At 38.1% G+C, this 21,941-nt stretch overlaps 1 protein-coding gene across 1 annotated transcript in view; it reads right to left on the reverse strand.

The window, feature by feature from the left end:
- Nucleotides 1-17,849: 17,849 nt before the first annotated feature.
- atp8b3 (ATPase phospholipid transporting 8B3) overlaps nucleotides 17,850-21,941 on the reverse strand; it is a 67,198-nt gene continuing 63,106 nt past the window's right edge. The window contains exon 27 of the mRNA XM_057841184.1: nucleotides 17,850-20,233. Within this exon, the coding sequence (XP_057697167.1) occupies nucleotides 20,147-20,233 (87 nt within the window). The 3' untranslated portion in view covers nucleotides 17,850-20,146. The remainder of the gene's footprint in view (nucleotides 20,234-21,941) is intronic.

Here is a 21,941-nt window from a genome sequence, read left to right on the forward strand (position 1 = left end):
AAAAATAAAAAGTAGTTTTCAAAATGGATGGATATAATATTTTATACCCTCATTCTCTTAAATACCTGCCAGCTTTTACAAAAATGATTAATATTGTTTAAAAAAATGTTTCCTGACAAATCTGAATAAATGACTCATTTTAAGAAGGCGTCGAAACAAAATATAATATAAAATACAGTTTAAACTAGCGGAGCACTCAGTCACCTAAGCAGCCAAATTCAAAGCATCGCCAAATTGTTTACCTCTGTGACATTTGACCTTTTCTCATCGTATCACCTACCCTGCAAATTTGAATTAGGCTAATCGATTATCAATTTATTGCAAAATTCTTGATTTTTCTCAATGATCTTTGACCTCATAATCCCAGAATTTAATCATGTTTTTCATTTTATATATATATATACATATATATATATATATATATATATATATATCAAAATACTTACGAATTACAAGCTACTTCTCATAGTAACGTAGTAGTAATATTATGAATTTTTTTTTCTCGTACTATTACGAGGAAAAAAAAAACATTTCGCTGAGCTAATGTAGCGGAATAAACTGCTACTTTACATAGTGCTTTGCCTCCATTAAAATCCACAATATTGAAAGCATCTTGTGTTTTCGAATCAGTTTTATAAATAAGGAAAAGGAAATCCTTCATATTATGGCTCATCTACATCAAATCATTTCATATTTAGAATGATTTATAAGCTTCCAACACTTCGTCGTAGCTCCTAGCTACGTGTAGCTTTACAACATAATTGATGTTTAGAACAATAATAATTGGAATAATATTGTGCATCTCCTGAATCTATATTTTAGAATCTACTTCATAAACATGGAAATCCTTTATCTTTTGGCTGTTATACATCAAATTATAATCAGCAAATAACTTTACATTGATGCTTCATTGTAGCTCCCAGCTAAGGTAAATTAATGTAATGTGTAGCGGCTTACACTATGTAAAAATTAGTGTTGCACCGATACCATTTTTTGGGCCCGATACCGATACAGATACCTGGCTGTGCAGTATCGGCCGATACCGATACCATTCCGATACCACTGTTTGCAAAAAAAAAAAAATAATAATAATTATATATATATATATATGTATGTATGTATGTATAAGGGATTCAACGATACAGTCACGGTTCGGTACGATTTTCGATACAATTCAATACATTTAATGCTCTGAAACAAAATACAACTGTTATTATTATTATTTTTTTTTGGGGTAACAAGCAAAAATAACAGTGCCATCATATAAACAAGCATTTTAGTGCATAATATTTATGTGCCCACTTCTTACTGATCTGAAGAAATTTTGTATATAAGTGCTGAGAACAATCTTTACTGTTTGTAAAGTGGGGCACACTGTTGATTGCTGCAGCTCTCTTAGCAGCTATATTTACCATATAAGCAAAACATCCTATTGGTGTTCTGAGTCCATCTGTAACATGTGCCGAATTAACAGTATTTGCAGCATTATCTATAGTCACTGGTATGGATTGATTTGGCCTGCTTAACTTCCATTCAGTCATGGCGGTTTCTAATTCATCAATGGACAATATGGCGTCGCTCTGGGCTCACGCAGCTAATGGCATGGGATCTAATGTAGAACATCTAGGTTGCTATTTGATGATATGTAGTGTGTGCGCGCGAGAGTTAGCATGGGATCTAACATAGGACATCTAGGTTGCTATCTGATGATATCTAGTGTGCGTACTGCGCCGCTTGAGTGTTTTCTGCCCACAGAAGTCACTTCTGCTCATTACTGCACAGCACCAGCATATGAGAATCGACTTTCATAAACAGGACGAGTTTGAAGTACGGCGCTCTTAATTTGCCACTCATTGTTCATCATGAAACCATGAGTTTGCTTAGTCTCTCACGGTCTTAACCTTTCTGATCCCATTGGCGCTCGAACAGCGGGCGTTAGCTTACGCATGCTAATCGTTTGTGAATGCCATTTTAGAAAAGCAGCGTAACATCGCGGATATGCATTGTAGTGAACATCCTGAATATTGAAGACGAGGATATTTTCGTTTGGTAAATTCAAGACAAAAACATACAGATGTCATGCATCGGGATTTGGGAAGTTAGCTCACGTGGGGAAGACAGTTCATTTGCGCTCCAGTGACGCCAGTAGATGGTATCGGCGCCCTAAATGTTGGTACTCGTCGATACCGATACCACCAATTCAGGCCGGATCGGCGCCCCCTGCCGATACTGGTATCGGTATCGGTGCAACTTTTAGTAAAAATACTTTTTTTTTCTCGTAGCAACAGTACAACTTTAATCCCGTATTTTTTTTTCTTCTTTATTTGGCCCTAATTCTCCGTCTTAGTAATGAATGTAACAAATACAGAACTGGATTAAAAAAAGGCCAGTTTGAACATTAAATTCAGTAAATATTTAGTGAATTTCATTCTTTTTGTGAAAAAATACTATTGAAAAAACATTGTGCTATGAAAACCACTGTTTTAGAGAAAAACTATTTCCTTGACAAATTACATCAGAGAAAAAAAAAAAAAAAATTAAACAGGTTCAGTGCCATTGACTGCGATAGACGAGCCGTCTATCGTTGTCAACGGCAACAAATACGTTAAAATAACCTCAGCTCCGCTTCTCTTCAGTGTGGCTTTAATACTCTTCACGTATTGATATTTCCATGCCATCTCGAAACAACACGCACATACACATAAAGGGGTTATCTGTAGCCAACACTCAAGCTGTCAAAATGCTACAATAAATTTTGTGCCAATGCTTTACTGCCTTAATTCCAATCAGACAACACGGTAGTGGGCCGACACACACTGGTGACAGGCGGTGTGTGCGCGCGCCATAGCAATCAACAATCAGCTTTTTTCTCCTAATTAAAATTAATAGACAAACCTCCAAAGACAATACACAAGAGCCGAAAGTGTCGCAAATACTCCAGAAAAAGGCGCTCATTGTTTGTTGTTTTCTACCTCCCCTTCACCCTTTCCTCTCTATAACGATGCGGGTATTCAATTAGTACCATAGACACAAAGTTTCTATTTCTTGTTACTATTGTGCATAAAGTAAGGCACCTTGTTGATAAATTAAAAAACAAACAAACAAAAAAAAAGGTAGGACTTTCTAAAAGAGCGACGTGGCTAATGAAAGATGTTTTTTGGGTTGATTTTGGCATTCGAATGGACTCTGAGGAGACGTTTTCCACGAGAAGAAGGAGAAAAACTAACTTTAGGGGCATTTTTATGTCAGAACTGTGGTACTTTTTGAGCCCTTGAACCAGAACGGACAAAGAAAAACAACACTGGTGTGTGTTTGAAAGCTCGGGACTTTTCAACGTGTGGTCTTCAGATGCAACTGTAGCATTTCCAACAATGTAGTCAGAGTAGTACAGAGCTTGGATACGGGAGTTGAACACACTTAACGTCACCTTGCTATAAGCAGTGAGTTAAGACCGCAAAAAAAAAAAAAAAAAAAAAAAAAAAAACGACGAGCTACAAGGGTGGTACCAAAAAACAAAACAAAACGGGGTGGGAGGGTTGAATATACGGCGAATCAGCTCGAGTGCTGACAAAAATGTTTGTAGTGAGAAAACCGATGATGGCTACCTCACTAAACTGAGTGGTTTGTGAAACCGCCACGAATACCAAAGATACTGCAGCCTACTGCTCCTAAACTGCCTGGGGGGGGCACCCAAAAATGTACAAAAACACACATTCTGGTTGTAACAGCGCAGTCAGACTGCAGTTGGCCAAATACAAGGTTGGTGGCCAGCTTGCAGGACAGAGTTGAGTGCCTTTTCCCTTCAACCACGGGTGGGACTGCACTGGACACGCAAACATACGACACACACAAACATGCAGGAGGGTAGCACACCCTTATCCCCCGCCCCAAACAATGCACCCGTAATTGGATGGACAGTAACGGGGGAGGAGAGGCGGGAGAGGGACACGGGCTGTGTCAGCATTTTCTCCCATATTGACTTTCCATCTTGATACACTAGAATACAAGCACTTTATCATGTAGAAAGTCTATAAAACAATCTCTGTACGCTATTTATTTCAATCCAAATGATATGTTAGCTCCATCTGTCACACTTTTTTTGTGTTTTAAGCTCCCACCCCTCCCGCCCGGTGCGTCCGCTGCCTTTTTTTGTTGTTTTTTTTGTTGTTTGCCTCTCTCGCATCAGAGATATTTTTGTGTAACAGAGACAGAGGGAGGCAAAAAGGCAAGAGGTGCCGGGCGCCCGGAGGGGTTTTCTACTTGGTGTTAACGCATCATCTCAGTCCGCTTGTGCAAGCACAGAGGCTGCACTGTTAAAAGTGTGGAAGACTCACAAAAAACGAAAAAAAGAAAACCCTCACCTCCCCCGACCTTGTCCATCCATCCTCCGCCTCCCCCCCAGCGAGCGCTAAGAGCCGGTAGGCCTGTGTTTGACAATTAATTCTGAAATACCTCAAAAACCTTTCATGTAAACTTTATGTAATTTAAAAACTGAAAATAATACTGCTAATGATAAACGATGATTATGAAACTATGACACTATGATAGTTAGTTTTGAAACTTGTGACTTGAAGCTTTATACTGTTAAAAAAAGATTTTTCTTTTGTTTCTTTTGCTCATTTTTCCTTGTACTTTTGCTGTTTTTGCCACGGCATGTACTTGTTTTCATAAAAGGAAAAGACAAGGTGAATGTGTGGAATGGGTGGAGGGCCACAAAAGAGACAGAAGACAAGATGGATGTTTAGTTCTGAGACCAGTAACAAGGCAGAACATTGGAATGGAAAGATTCGGGCATTGATAGACCACTTTTCATATGACGTCTTCACTTGAGCTGTTTGTGTTCAATCAAATGCAACACAAATGGTCAAGACATTTTTTTAGGGAGATTGATTTAAAAATGCTTTATGGTAGTGGTGTAACAGTTAATTGATCTGGATCGATATATCAATTTGTTAAGCACAATCAAATTGAAATAAATCAAAACTAGGGCTGTCAAACGGTTAAAAATTTTAATCGAGTTAATTACAGCTTAAAAATTAATTAATTGTAATTAATTGCAATTCAAACCATCTATAAAATATGGCATATTTTTCTGTAAATTATTGTTGGCTTGGAAAGACATAAGACTGATATATACATTCAACATACAGTACATAAGTACTGTATTTGTTTATTATAACAATAAATCAACAAGATGGCATTAACATTATTAACATTCTGTTAAAGCGATCCATGGATAGAAAGACGTAGTTCTTAAAAGATAAATGTTAGTACAAGTTATAGAAATTTTCAATCAAAAAATAAACTAGTAGCTCGCCATTGTTGATGTCAATAATTACACAATGCTCATGTGGTGCTGAAACCTATAAAATCAGTCGCACCCAAGCGCCAACAGAGGGCGACAAAACACACTTCCCAAAAAAAAAAAAAAAAAAAACCCAAGTAACAAGTGGACATTACACTGTGCTGTCATTTTAATCTGTTTGAGCGGGGCATGTGCGTTAAATGCGTCAAATATTTTAAAGTGATTAATCAAAAATAAATAAATAATTTTGACAGCCCTAATCAAAACACAAAATATTGTGCCCGTTAACGCGATAATTCTGACAGCCCTAATGAAAACACAAAATATCACTATCTTTTGAATATGTCGTTTTATTAACTCATTGGCTGCTATGGACAAGGGGTGTGACAAAATATCGAAATGGTGATATATCGTGATACTTTGTATCCCAAAAGGTTATCGATATACTCCTGCCAAGAATCGAGATAACGTTTTATAAAGCTGTCAATGTTGAAAAAAAAATAAAAAATAAAAAGGAACCAACAAGTTGCTACCAAAATCTTCCACCATAATAGTGTCTCAGTTAACTCTAAGGCTGCATTGACAGTGCTCGAAACCCAATCCATTTAGACTAGAAACTTTTCGTTCATTCGAAACCAGAGCATTCGCAGTCATTCTGTCTGATATTTAGGGCATTTACAGGTCACTTACCTGTTCATTTTAGGGCATTTACAGGTCATTTCCTGTTCTGTAACTCAGAATAAACAGGAAGTGACCCATAAAATACGCCAAAATCAACAGGAAGTAACTGATCATCAACAGGTAAATGACCTTAATTGGCCTAAAATTACCTCATTGCCTGGCAATGGCTGCCAATGACGGCGAATCATTCGCTGCCATCCCTCCCACTTCAAACGGATTGAATGTCTACTAGTGATGTACTCGTTCCAATTCACAGCAGAAGCTTGTTTTTCTGATTATTAGTTGTTTGTAGAATATCCGAGAATGATTTCCTGACCATTGTATCAATAATGGTTGTATCGCCATATCGTCAGATCATTATCGTGAGCTTTGTATCGCAAATCGTATCGTATCGTGAGGTACCAAGAGGTTCCCACTCTTACTATGGACAGTGCTAGATGCCAATCCATTTTGACTGGGAGGAGCGGATGAACATTGACAGCATCGTGAGTATTCACAGCCAGTCCTCCTAGTTTAAATGAATTAGACGTCTATCGCTGTCAATGGTAGGCATTGAGCTAAATAGAATCGTTTTCATTAAAATTCATTTAAAAGGAATGAACTGATTGGGTTAAATAATACTACATAATTTTGTATTAAATTGATTGAATTGCATTGAACTGTAGAGTAGGGCTGTAGCTATCGATTATTTTGGTAGGCGATTAATCGATGAACCAGTTCGAATAATCGAGTAATCGGATAAGGAACAATTAATTAAAAAATTAAAATACCTGAGCTGAGCCTCAAACGGTATTAAAAAAAAAATAATGAGGATCTATGTACAACAAAAGAACAATTGGCTTATATAGCGAAAGTCCTCTCGATTAAATGCTACAAAATGCTAAAGTTTTTTTTACAATGCTCTTAACAAATGGTTCAGACACATATTTCCACAAAAACAGCTAAATATACCTATAAAGTAAATTATGAATGCATTGAAAAGCATTAGCTCAAACAAAAACTTAATTGTTCTTAACAGAGAGCAGTTGGATTCAGCCATGTGAGATGAGGCAGACCAGAGGGCAGTGTATCCACCCTAATCCATAAAACTAAATGCAAACACTTTCAAAGCAAACCATTACAACGCCACTTTAATTAAACGAATACTCGAAGCAATAAAATTTATTTCGAATATTTTTTTCTAATCGAATACTCGAGTTAATCGATTAATCGTTGCAGCACTACTGTGCAGATTACTCCACTACTGAGTCATCGGAGTAGAGATTTGTGTACATCGCCCTCTAGTGGTTGGTCACTTTTACTGGGGTGTTTGCACATCTATAGAAGCGTCAATCAATGTAAACAGTAATGTTAGGTGCTGTTGGATGTGTGTTGCAGGCGGCACACCACAGCAATGGCGGACAGGGTATTTCCGCTCATTTTGCTTGAATTATCCAATCACTAAATATTGACTAGTCATGAAATTAGTGATTTACATTAGAATTGGCCAATAATGACTTTTTAACCCTGGATTACGATATTGTTCAATGCGAAAAATCCAATATTGATATTGACAGATGCAGGTGCACTTCACGTGTTATTGCTAATTGTATTGCGATGCCCCACTGGATGCTCTAATAATAATAAATGTAACAATGTCAAGGTTTTCCAAATAAAATAAACATTATTTGAAAAGTAAGAGAACAATTTCAACTCATAGAAAATAAATGTCCCATATTAATAAAATAAAGTGATCCAATATTTCCAGAATAAAAGGAATAATTCACAATTAAATCACTGAAAAATTAGTTAACTAGGGGTGACCAAAGCATTACAAACAGAGGCAAGCAATCATAGCACATGTCAATGCAATGACAATTCCCAAAATGCATTTTACTGGGCTTTTGCACAGATTTTTGTATTTTATTAATTTTCTAGTTTTCTTAGTGACTATTTCTTTCTGGTAATGCAGTAGTTATATGTAATGAGCATAAGCTTCATTATTTTTCAATCATTTATTGGTCAATTAATTTTTGCACCATGAATGCAAATGGTCTGCCCACATAATAAATCCCAATCATCTTTGTTAAGAGGTATCTAATAGTTAAAAATCTTAACTGCTCTGCTAAACTGTAACCAGCACTTGTGCAAAGGCTGAAGGCTTCTACTTTCACTCTGAAATTCATATGCAATTTAGCATGAAACTGATTAAACCCGATATCGATATTATCAGATATAAATTTAAAACCCTTATGTTGACTGATATTACCAGCTACCCAGCAATATTGGAAACTAATTTACACTCTACATCTTGACAATAAATCTTAAGCAGAATTTTTGCACCATGAATGCAAATGGTCTGCCCACATAATAAATCCCAATCATCTTTGTTAAGAGGTATCTAATAGTTAAAAATCTTAACTGCTCTGCTAAACTGTAACCAGCACTTGTGCAAAGGCTGAAGGCTTCTACTTTCACTCTGAAATTCATATGCAATTTAGCATGAAACTGATTAAACCCGATATCGATATTATCAGATATAAGTTTAAAACCCTTATGTTGACTGATATTACCAGCTACCCAGCAATATTGGAAACTAATTTACACTCTACATCTTGACAATAAATCTTAAGCAATTGAAAAACCTAACTCCCCCCCGCCCCCCCCCCCCCATTTTTTTGTGTGTGTAAACAAGTGTAATTTTACAATTTTATATATCGGAAAACACAGACAAGACTGAAAAAGCAGTTTCTGCTCTTGCACTCCTATTTAAAAGAAACTGCAGTATTTTAAGCCAAAAGAACTGTTGTGTTTGATAGAACCATATGTATATGCTGCCATAGCAGATTCATGGCACATTAAGCCCCCGAACCATTTTTAATTTGTCCGTTTTACCCTGGAAACCCCCGTTTAAAGACGCCGCACAACCGCTTATGTTTCAACCCAGCCATAAAACAAAGGTAATCAATTATATTATTCAAAATGTGTCATTTTTAGCTTAGAATCATTAATTGATGTCTAATTTTTTGTTACAAAAAACGACTTTAAAAAATTATTCACTCGCATATTTTAAACTTTTAAACAAATTACGTCACAATGAAAAAAATGGTGTCTGTAAAAAAGTCACAGATATCGACCTCATAACTATCGGTTAATGTTGTTGTTGTTTTTTTTTTGTTACTGTCGCATTTTCGCCGATATATTACATGATACAGTAAATAATCGATCCAAACAAAAGTTCAAAAGGGTAAATAAAAATCCCGTTAATGTCGTGGCGTCTAATTCTGCTCTCGTGTGCTCTCACTACCAGATAGGGATTTGCTGTTTAATATTTTTTATTTTTTTTAAATGCCTTCCTGTTCAAAAATGTTCTTCCCCCAGAAAATTGAGATTTCAAGCTTTCCAATGATGTATCACACATGCATATCGGACTATTTTGAAAGTTGGCCAAATTGGGGGTCTCAGAGCGGAACTTCAAGTCACCTGAGTGTTTTCCGCCATATCCATTACATGGACACAATACAATATTTGCCAATACTGCAAAGTCAGTCACAATAAATTACATTTCACCTAAAGCAGTAAAAAAATTCTAATCTTGAGATTTTGGATATTTGAATTAAAACAATTCTTTTCAACAGCAAATATAAAAAGGTATTGATATTGTTCTGCGTTTTGATCAATTTGATTGGATCGTGGCTTAACCTATTGATGTATCTATCCAGAGATTCCAGACTTAATGCATCATTACAACCAGAGATCCACAAAGACAAAGCAAAAGTGGTCCGCCATACGCATGAAGATGTTCTAGTCCAAACCAAAAATGATAAACCAAAGGAAAATTGTACTCATTAACTTTCTTCTGTCCCTTAAGTTGTCTTTTCTCTCGGGGGAGGGTGGAATTACTTTCGCGGGTGTGTTCAAGTGCTCCTGGTGTTCTTAGAATAACGAAGACCAACACCTTTTGTTGAAAAGGTGTGCTTCTTTGTTTCTTTTGTGCATGGATATTGTATAACTGTATAGAAACCAACAGGACTGACCTGTGATTTTGGGTGGGAGGAGGAAAAAAAATAAAGATCCGGGAGCGGGTGGGAATATTTTGGTTAGCTAAAAAAAAACTGAAAAACAAACAAAAAAAAATTAACAACAACAAAAAAGGAGGATTAGGGTTTTCAGCATTGGAGGGGTCCTCGTTTTTAGACTATCCGTCACTGGTTGTGTGCATGTGTTGTTGCAACCCCCCAACCACCCCCATGTTTCTTTGATGTATATAACTCCAGACAGTAGGGGGCAGTGTGCGCTGGGGGAGGTCAAACTCTGCTCCTGCCAATCAATAGCATTCATTCCTCAGCTTTTGACGTTGGACCAGCTCGGGTCCTGCTGAAACGTGCGTCTTGCTTTTCCAAAGACAGGGCTGTTCACTTGGAGTTAATCAGAGGGACGCACACAGGCCCGAGCCGTCCTTGAACTCACCTCAATGTCTGTCCACATGCTTCTCTTCAATCTATGTATGAGCGTGCGTGTGTGTTTGTATCTTTGTGAACGACCAAGTGTTTCTCATGTTCTTCTAATTATGGGTTGCAATATTTGTCATGCCAAAAACCATTTCTTGACCAAAAAACAAGCGACGGCGGACCCACGCCGTGCGGGCGACCGATCCCATAGGCCTCGGCAAATACTGTCAAACAGCCTCTCGTACGTGTCATTTCGCTTCTACGGGGGGTCGCTCGGCCGACTCTGTGCGGGGGCCCGCCGGCGTGGACGCGCCCCAGTCACACTGTGCTCTCCCTCTTCTGTTACCTGTTAATCAATCAGAACCAAGTGTCTTTGTGATGGTAGAAGACAATCAGTTTCAAAACAAAAGGAAAAAAAAGGTAGAGAGAGGGGCAGGCCAGTGGGGGAGGACAAAAAGGGAGGGCAAGGACTGAAGAAAATCATCAGGGAAAAGAGGCTGTCTGAGTCGCGACGCTCTGCTGTGTCCTACTGCCAAACACTTGGTGACACGTCCCGTCTACATGCCAACTTTTAAGCTAAATCCTATAACAAGTGAAAACAACTCATCCTCTCCCCCATCCACAGCTTAGTGCACTGTAAGAGTGCTGTGGTGCAAAGACCATGCATCCTATCACCCACCACTTACTTCTTTTGATAGGGAAAAATACATAAAAGGCTCCGGTTGGTGGCTTTTGCACACAGAACTATGCAAACACCTGACCCCACCCAACCTTAATCGTTGCTGCTGGGTCAGAGTGTAGAACCCTCCCCTCCATCATTTCCCCTAAAACCCCTCACGACCCTTACCATCTCACCACAGCGGGCAGCAGAGCGCCCCCTTGCCGCTCAGGGTTAAAGTAGCGAGTGGCCAGGAGGGGGGCGAAGCACTGATGTCACCCCAAAACTGCCACTGACACAAAATGGAGTCTACAATTTTCCATTTTTTGAGCAATGTCGGACTGTCTTTGCGACCCCCAAAGTGCCAAGAAGGGCAACACACAATCAACGCAAAGATGCTGACATTGCACTTGTACGTTTACAAAGTGGTCTGGAGATGGTGGCTTGTATTGCACTGACAGACACACAAGGAGGGAGAGGGCAACGTCTGGCTTTTGAAACCAAAGATGAAATCGGAGGTACGACAATCGGGCGAGCAACCGAGAAGACAATGTTCAGCTCTCCACGCTGCTCTACGGGTCATAAAAGTGGACCATTCCACCTCGTACACACGCAAATAGTTCCACAATCACACACGTAGACGAAGGACATGCCCATGTGCAACGTCTGCTCAGAGAGCCTCTTTCCCACCCCCTCCCACTGCAGAAGCAGGAGAGCCTGTGGAGGACTTTCTTTTTTTAATTGTTTTTTTTTTTTCTTTCAAGTTTCACTCTTACTGAGACTTTGAAAAAGGGAAAAGGAGGAAAAAAATAACTGTTAAAGAATAACATCTTAAAAGGATAATATGGGTAAATTTGCGTGTTTTGAAATAAATTAACAGAATAAAACAATTGTTTGTTGTTTGTTTGAAACCAACACATACACACACACACCCACACACATTGTATCAGGGGCGGAACTTAGGGAGGTGCTGGAGGTGCGACCGCATCCGGGCCGGGTGTAAAGTAGCTGTGATTGGGCGAGGGGAGGGTTGAATCAGAAAGGTAAGATGATGCATGGAGCTGTAACATAAGCCACGTTTACATGCTGACTTTTATTCATACCGATTCAAATCATTCCGAATGGAAATTTCAGATCAGCTGTTTACATGTCACTTCATCTATTCCGATCCAGCGTTTACATGTGACTGCCTTTATTCCGAAAGGACGTTTGACAACTGCCGTCTGACATGCGCAGATTAATCAAAACAAAGCGTCACGTTGCAAAACATGGAGATCGATCGTCGGAGTGCTGCTGTTTTAACTTTAACCCACTTGTTGTGTTTGTGGGGTCGTATCCGCTTCTGCTGTTTTGCTCTTTTGCCTTGTAGTAGCCGGTTTTCCACCGGTTTCTAATCTGGTCAACGCTCCGGTCTATTCCGGCTTCGTGTAACCTCTCGTGAACTTTTTTAAATAGTTCACTGTTCCTCGTTTTACGCCCGTCTAAGCGAGCAATTATATTCAATTCTTTTAAAGTTTGAATTAAATACAATCTTTCCGCCGGACTCCAATTAGGTGCGCTGTGCTTGGAAGCCATGTTGCAAGTGACGTTACTTACGTCACAAAGTGACGTCACCACGTCAGTACGGAGCATGTGCAGAAAGAACGCAACCAGACACCATTCCGCTTCCCTGTTTACATGATATAATTTTACTTCTAATCGGTTTGGGAAAAGGAATATTCCACCCCTGTGAATCGGAATGAAATTCCATTCGGTTTGGGCCTGTTCATTCCGAATGAGGTGTTTATATGGAACACATTTATTCGGTTTGAAAAAATATTCCGATTGTAATTGGAATATTTGGCTCCATGTAAACGTGGCAATAGTGTTTGAGGCCATGTCTCTACACCAGGCATTAAAATGGGTCAGGGGTTAAAAAGGTGAGAAGGGTGTGGAGGAAATATGTTGCGGTACACCGTACAACTAGGGCTGTCCCAAACTACTAATTTTACGATTAGTCGACAAATCTAATACCCCCCCCCCCCTTTTTTTTTTTTTTAAACTAATTTAGCAATGAAATTTTTGATTACGCTTATTACCGTATTGGCCCGAATATAAGACTGTTTTTTGGATTGAAATTAGACTGAAAATGAGGGGGTCGTCTTATATTCGCGGTCTAGACGTTATACCCATTCACGACGCTAGATGGCGCCAGATATCATTGAAGCGATGTTCTGTCATGACAGATCTCAGCTTCTCTCAAGTTTAACCAGTTTGCATTATTTTATTGCAATGTTTTTCCTTATTCAGATTTGTTTCAAGACTAAAGTTAGACTTCACTTTGATGGTTAACGCAGTTATTGCAATTTTGTTGTTTTATCACAATAGATTGCTTTATTTACATTTCAAAAACCAGAAGCCATTCATTTACGAATGTGATTGCGCTTTAGTTTACATATTTAAATGTTCAGATGTTAAGATTTGAATGAGGCAAAATAACATGCTTTTTCTCTTAAATATATTGTTATAATTAGGGTTGTTCCGATCATGTTTTTTTGCTCCCGATCCGATCCCGATCGTTTTAGTTTGAGTATCTGCCGATCCCGATATTTCCCGATCCGATTGCTTTTTTCTTGCTCCTGATTCAATTCCAATCCTTCCAATAATTTTTCCCGATCATATACATTTTGGCAATGCATTAAGAAAAAAATGAATAAAACTCGACGAATATATACATTCAACATACAGTACATAAGTACTGTATTTGTTTATTATGACAATAAATCCTCAAGATGGCATTTACATTATTAACATTCTTTCTGTGAGAGGGATCCACGGATAGAAAGACTTGTAATTCTTAAAGGATAAATGTGACTTTGTATATTGTGATTAAATATTGCCATCTAGTGTATTTGTTGAGCTTTCAGTAAATGATACTGCAGCCATTCAACCCAAATGCATGATGGGAAGAGGACCCATGACTGTGTGTAGTGCTATCAATTGATACATCTTCTCTGCATTGGGAAGTAATATAAGGTGTTAAGAAAAAGATCAATTGCTACCTTGCTTCCCCACATTGCTTCCCATGATATTTCTAATCATAGGAAGAGGAATTGTAAGGCTTTAGCCAATTAAAATAAGGCTCCAAAGGCTGCCAAAATTCACTCTACTCATTTTACGCTGCCTTTTAGCTCTCTAAATAGGCAAAACGGCGCCATTACCGATGGCGTGCGACAATGCGTGAGTGGGTCGTGCAGCGCATGTATTAATTGCGTTAAATATTTTAACGTGATACATTTAAAAAAGAATTAATTACTGCCGCTATTGGGATAAATTTGATAACCCTACCTTAAGCCGAAACTAAAGACTCTGGATAAGTGTAACATATTATGTCTATAACGTTAAATACAATTAGAAAACGATTAGACAATAGATTGCTTTATTTACATTTCAAAAACCAGAAGCCATTCATTTACGAATGTGATTGCGCTTTAGTTTACATATTTAAATGTTCAGATGTTAAGATTTGAATGAGGCAAAATAACATGCTTTTTCTATCAAATATATTGTTATAATTAGGGTTGTTCCGATCATGTTTTTTTGCTCCCGATCCGATCCCTGGATAAGTGTAACATATTATGTCTGTAACGTTAAATACAATTAGAAAACAATTAAAATATATATATTAAAAAAAGGCATGGCTGATATTTTTTTTGCCGATTCCGATACTTTGAAAATGACGTGATCAGACCCGATCGATCGGCATGACATTTCTAGTTATAATCATTTGTTTCTGATGTTATTATTTTCTGTATAAAAATTTGGTGTTCAAAAAGTCTTTTTTCAAATTTGAGTCTTGAAAAAGAGGAGGTCGTCTTATAATCAGGGCCGTCTTATATTCGGGCCAATACGGTAATTCACAAAAACATTTTGGAACACTTAAATTCTTTATTAAAGTACAAATAAACATTTTTTAAATTTTTCATAAAGGGTGTCATTTTAAAGCTATTCTTAGTGTAAAATCTGAATTCTGAAGTATGTAGGATTAACTCCAGAAATCTTCATTTATATGAAGAACATGATGTTCTTTCATTTTGAAATGTTCACTGGAAGTACGTTCACTAAACCGCTAACCGTTAGCTTTACACTCTGCAAAAAAAGCTCTTTTTTTTCATTGCATGTGATGTCAGTAATTTTTTAATTTTTTTTCGTTTGCAAATGCTGTTAACCAGCGATTTTTTATGTTTGAAGTGTCACCTTTTAACTGCAAGTTTGCACTCTGGAGAAGACTGCCAATGTTTTATAGTAGGCTAAAGTAGGTTGTCTTTTTTCCCCATTAGCCTCACTGTAGCAATGCTAACGTTTACAGTGTTTAGTATAGATGTGTTTTAGGCCTGAACGATATTGGAAAAAACTATTGAGCGATTTTTCTGGGGGTTTGCGATATTACATTACGATATTAAAAAAATATATATATATGTATATTTTGCTAAAGAAATATTCACTAGATGACTTAAATAGGTGTTTGGAAAGACTTTGGATGATTCACCGTGATCACAGTGTACAGTGATCCCTTGTTTTTTGCAGTTAGTGGGGCCCAGAACCCGCCGCGATAAGTGAAAAACCGCAAAGTAGCGCATAAAAAGTTTTTTTTTTTTTTTTGGTGTGTGTTCACTGTATTTATTCAGATTTAGCATTGGAAAGAGATACATATAAGACGTTTTTTCACTTTTTCCCCCCCAAAGTACGATTTCAAAAAATGTATATTATTATATATTTTAATAAATGGTTTTTAAGCACTTCAAATGTAATAATTATGATCAGTTTTAAACATTAGTGTCCCACTGAATCATTTCAAACAAGAATAAAGTACTTAGTAGAAAAATGCTTGGCTTTATCAAATGCCTCTGTTTACCTACCTTGGCTATGACTCCCGGAGTGACATGTAGAAATTACAAACTCAAGATCACTTCTAGTGTTTATTGCCAAAAAAAAACATGTCGGCTGCCTCAAACGTCTCGACACACACACATTCATTCCAGCGCACGCTTCCTTGAGCAGCAACTATTTAACAAGTTTAACGATGATTGACGTATGAGGCCCATGTGAAGTTGGCTTCTGTGGCAAGGAAGTGACTAAGGAACAAAAGTGAGAGGGAGCGAGGGAGGCTGTGTGAGCACATGAAGTTTGTGGGATTAAAAAAAAAAACCTATCGCACGTCCTTGCGATGGGACTAGTGCACATGTGCACATCGCGATGGCGATGTTTAAACGATATATCGTTCAGGCTTGAATTGTGTTTCCTTATTTTGTATGTCTGAACTTTAATTCTACGGCGTGTTGATGACCAATAAACATCTGTTAAAGGAACTGGAATGTCATGTGCCATCAGCACGTACGCACAAAAGCATGCACGCGCGCGCAGCGATAAAACGCAGCCGTGAAAATTACGGCCCTTATTTTTATTTATCGTGCGATAAATGGACTCATTGCATATTGCGACAGGCTTAGCAACTTCAATAAAACATGTCGTTAGTTAGATGAACTTACGATCTGCCAGCTCGTACTTGTCTCCTGTCGTCTTCCAAAATTACAACTGGGTGACGGCGCTTTAGGTGTTCATTCGCGGCAGACGTGCAGCCAAGCATGGCATTGAAAAGACAGGACACAACAGAGTACCCCACTTTGTTTCGTTGAAATAAGTCAATGTTTTGGCCACTCTAGTGCGCTTATTTGGCTTTGTGCCGCTTTCCCCGCTTGTGTACCAAGCGTCAGACATTAAAAAAATCTCCCGACACCCCCTTCAAAATTTTCTCCTCAGATCTACACAATTCACGTAGGTCACCCTTTTTGACTTCAAAACGAATATCACCAAATGGTGAGAGATTTTCATGCCTGTAGAGCAGGTATTGGTCTCAAGTGTGACTAGGACCAAAGTTTGTCGCAGTTAGTGATATTTCTCTATATCAGTGGTGCCCAAGTCTGGTCCTTGAGAACCCCTATCCAGCTTGTTTTCCATGTCTCCCTCCTTGAACACACCTGAATCAAATGATCAGCTCATCAGCAAGCTCTGGAGGAGCCTGATAATGATCCTGATTATTTGAGTCAGGTGTGTTGGAGGAGGGAGAAACGGAAAACAAGCTTGATAGGGGCTCTCGAGGACTGGACTTGAGCACCCCTGCTCTATATTTTGGTTATCAGAGTCCACATGATAGCACTGCAACCGCAGAGTTCGCATATCTTAAATTTGGAGTTTTTAAGAACCCTTGTTTTCAATGCCCGAAATGTGGGTGTGAATGATAGGCCAAACCGCAGAAAAAGTTCTTTTTGCCAAATACCCTGCTACGTGTAAACATGGCCTACGTGTTAAAATATTCCTGCCAGCTGCTTGGCCGGTTGTCTGGGGGGTAGGCAAAAATAACTTACTTAATCTACTTGCATCCCCCACCACGGATGATCGTCTTGAGGGGCCTGTGAAAGTGTGGAGAGATCTTTAAATATTTCACCAGCTACCCCCCCCCCACCCCCCCCATTGGACGGTCCACTCGGGGGGTCCCATTTATGCTCATCGCACCCGGGCCTGTTTGCAGTTGTTCCGCCACTGCATTGCATAGTCACAGTAACACAGTATAAAAGTAGGTGTGCGGGGAAAAAAATATAATAGATATATTCACACACACGTATGTATTTACATATAGACACATGCATGCACACGTACACGTACCCACAAACACATATACCTTATTCACATTTATTCATCTTGATCATATTTTGATCATCTAATGTTATTCCCAAAAAGCTACACATTTTCACATGAAAAGATTTTAGTAGACGACAAACAAATATTAGACGGGAATGTTATTAACTCTGGAAAAATGCATTTAATTGCATTTCAATACAAAAAGTAGAAAAACATAGAAAATATCCCAGGCCAAAATTGGACAGATCTTGAATTACTGTGACATTTTCGGATGTTCTTTTTTTCCACCTGGAATAATAACAATTCAATACGAAGTGTACAAATCAACATAAAGTACTGTAGACATCTTACTTACATGGTCATTTAAAAGGTACAATGACAAAAGGACAAAAGTAATCAATGTACCGGGAAATCGTGCACTGACAGATATTCTTTGTTTGGAATGCAAGTGGTGACAAGAATGTGTTCAACGCATCGTTTTTGTTTTTAACATTTGTAATTAACGCATCCCAGAGACCACATTTAACAGACAAAGAGAGATATACAGAGAGACAGGCACAGCCAGAAAGGTAGAGCGGAAAGAGCTCAAGAGAGGGAAATGAGTCGGGGAGACGGAGAGAGATGGAAATACAGGGATCAAGAGTTATACAAATATTCATGTCTACAAATCGTTATATCGGACGTTTTTTCTAACTGTATAAGGAACTTAAAGGATAATGTTTAGACTAGATGTGAGAATCTTTGGGCATCTAACGATTAGATTAATATTACGATTCAGAGGCAACGATTCGATTATAAATCGATTATTGATGACACCCACAAACCCCCAAGCTATTAGTTGCTTTCAATGTTTCGTACATTAGTTACAAAAATTGTACAAAAAGCCTAAATAAACGACAATTTCAGTATCAAGTTAACAGTTCAAAGCAGTAAATAAAATACTCAAGTCCCCATTCTGTAGCAGCTTTAAACTACATTCAATTAATTTAATGTTGTGAATGAACCGTTAAAGTTCAGATTCAGATTCAGAATATTTATTGTCATTGTTACAAAAAGCACAACGAAACTTTGATTGGAGCATCCATACAGCTAAGTTGGTGAAGTGCGAAACCCATATAATAAATATTGTTAAAATTGCTCCCGTTATTCCATAATTCCCCTTCTGTCTACTTTAGACATGTGAAGGTTTTAAAACTGTTTGAGAGATTTTGCCGATTTAGGAGTATTTTAGATAAAAAGTTAATTAGGTTCGCTACAACAGAGCCTTCTAGAGAAGTCTCCTGCTTTAAGATGGCGGCTGGTTAATAACGCCGTCAAGTCTGTCATTTCCCATTTAGTTTTCAATACATGTGCTGCTAACGCTGTTGAGTCTGTCATTTTGCATCTAGTTCTATATACATATGATATCTATTACCTACCGTAGCATGATGTGGACGTAGTATGTAGCGCAGGGGTGGGCAATTAATTCCACAAATGCCGCAGTTGGTGCGGGTTTTTGTTGCAACCCATTAAGAGGACACCTTTTCACCAATCTGCTGTTTTACAAGTGCAATCAGTCGATTGCAGTCAGGTGCTTCTCATTTCTGCTAAAACCGCATTGGTTAAACTATCTGTGCTGGGTCAGTTGGAACAAAAACCAGGACCCACTGCGGCCCTCGAGGACCGGTTTGCCCACCCCTGATGTAGCGGCTGTCGGCAGCAGTGAGGTATTATTGTTTTTTTGTCTAGCGGCATGAGTTGAATCAGAGCCGTGAGTTGAGCTTTGTTATTACCTGTGTAATGGCAAGCATGATATTTACTCTCGGGACGCAATGCAGTCCGTTCCTCATTGCGTCCTGAAGACCGTGATGCCTGTGTTTTAGTTCCGCTTTACTTGACATATTTCCATAATCGAAATTTGGGTGTTTGTGAATCATTCTCGAATCTTGCACGGCCGAATCGCGAATAATCTAAGAAGCAGAAATTTTGCACACCTCTAGTTTAGACGTGCAATTTTGTGTAAATTACACCAAGTGACATTACTAGTAGCATTACTGTATAAGATAGAAATTAGTCTGCAAACATTCTGGTGTCCTCTTCAAAGAAGCACACAACACTGTAAAATCTACCTGAATAATGAGTGTTGAAATGTTGCACCTTGTCAGTTAAATAACTTTTTCAACTGTAGAATTCCATTCTTGATATTAAAGTATATACTTGCATACATGTTAGAATATTATGACTTGAGTTATCCTCTGGAGATGGACTAACAGTGCACAACTACAATGTTACAGTTTTATCATTTAAATATTTGGCGGGAAATCCTTGGATTCATCATGGTGGCCATCAAGTTACATCTACAGTATGTGACAGTCCTAGAAAGACAATCCCTTGTGCTGAATTGACAATTGAGCTTCAGATGGTCAACGAAGAACGGTAAAGAGAAGTTTTGCTTCCGTACTCAGATTTCATTTCAACTGACTGGTGGGACACGCTGTGAACCTGTATCACAACCAGATAAAAAAAAAAAAAATCAGCAGCTGTAACTTGCCGTATGGCTGATGAGACTGAATCTTCAATTTATAGTTGCGTAAGGTTTGCACGAAGGTATATGGTTTTTGCTTTCAATAGCATGGTTTTGATCATAAACCTTGATATACAAAGGGTTTGAAATGTAGAATGACCCAGTAATGTACACGACAGGGAGTTAAGAAAAAATAGCAGTGACAATAGACTTCATAACGATATTGATGGAACACATTCCCCAGACACTGCGCCACACATTCAAGTAGGGGGCCGTCCCACACTCCATGCAGTAATCCAACTCTGGATTTAGGTTGGAAAAAGTACATAAGCTGTATCGCATACAAACAGGAAGGATTGTCTCGGGAGTGATTTGTTTGAGGATCCAAGGTAATTATTATGTTTTTTTGTACCATGCATGCATTTTGAAACGACAAAAAAAATTAAATAAAATAAAAAAATCAGTGGGAGAAATTAACCGCTCCGGCAGTGGCGTCATAATTCGCAATATTTACGTAAAATAAATGCCATCTGCCCGGTTTTTTGCTTTTAACCAAGAATCGAGACTGTTTTACGTTCATATGTATAAAGAATTCAGAGATTTAAGCATTTATTCACGAAAATTTTCAACGTAAAACGCTCTTTGTGGTGATAAGGCAGCGCCACAGCGGCTTAAAGACTAGCAGCACGTTCAACATAGATATGTAAAATAAATGCTAACTGCCCATTTTTTGTTGTTGCTTTTAACCAAGAATCGAGACTGTTTTACATTCATATCTGTAAAGAATTCAGGGATTTAAGCATTTATTCACAGTAATTTTCAACATAAAAAAGCTCTTTGTGGTGATAAGGCGATGCCACAGTGGCTTAAAGACTAGCAGCACATTCGACATATTTACATAAAATAAATGTTAACTGCCCCTTTCTTTTTTTTTGCTTTTACCCAACCATCGAGACTGTTTCACGTCCATATCTATAAAAAATTAGGGGATTTAAGCATTTATTCACAAGAATTTTCAACGTACAAAGCTCTTTGTGGAGATAAGGTGGCGCCACAGTGGCTTCAAGACTAGGAGCACATTCGACATATTTACATTTACATAAAATAAATTTTAACTGCCCATTTTTTTTTTTTTTTTTTTTTTTGCTTTTACCCAAGCATCGAGATTGTTTCACATCCATATCTATGAAAAATTAAGGGATTTAAGCATTTATTCACAAGAATTTTCAACATAGAAAAGCTCTTTGTGGTGATAAGGCGACCCCACAGTGGCTTAAAGACTAGCAGCACATTTGACATTTACATAAAATAAATGCTAACTGCCTGTTTTTTTGCCTTTAACCAAGAACCGAGACTGTTTTACGTCCATATCTATAAAGAATTCAGGGATTTAAGCATTTATTCACAAGAGTTTTCAATGTAAAAAGCTCTTTGTCTGTGTTTCCACTCGATCAGCTTTGACTGAGATAGGCACCTTATTAATCGGCCCCGCACTCCGTCAATGTTATGAAGTCTATACAGTGACACAACTCATAATTTTATGCATCCTCAGTAATTGCACTTGATTATCACTGACCTATGTTAAACCAGAAGTTATAATGGTAAAGAACATATCTCTATGAAAAGGACTTCCAGAAAACAATCCAGTGGAAGTTAACCCTAAAGAAATCTCGGTGGAATTTATAT

Source organism: Corythoichthys intestinalis, chromosome 7, assembly GCF_030265065.1.
Source record: "Corythoichthys intestinalis isolate RoL2023-P3 chromosome 7, ASM3026506v1, whole genome shotgun sequence".
Taxonomy (NCBI): domain Eukaryota; kingdom Metazoa; phylum Chordata; class Actinopteri; order Syngnathiformes; family Syngnathidae; genus Corythoichthys; species Corythoichthys intestinalis.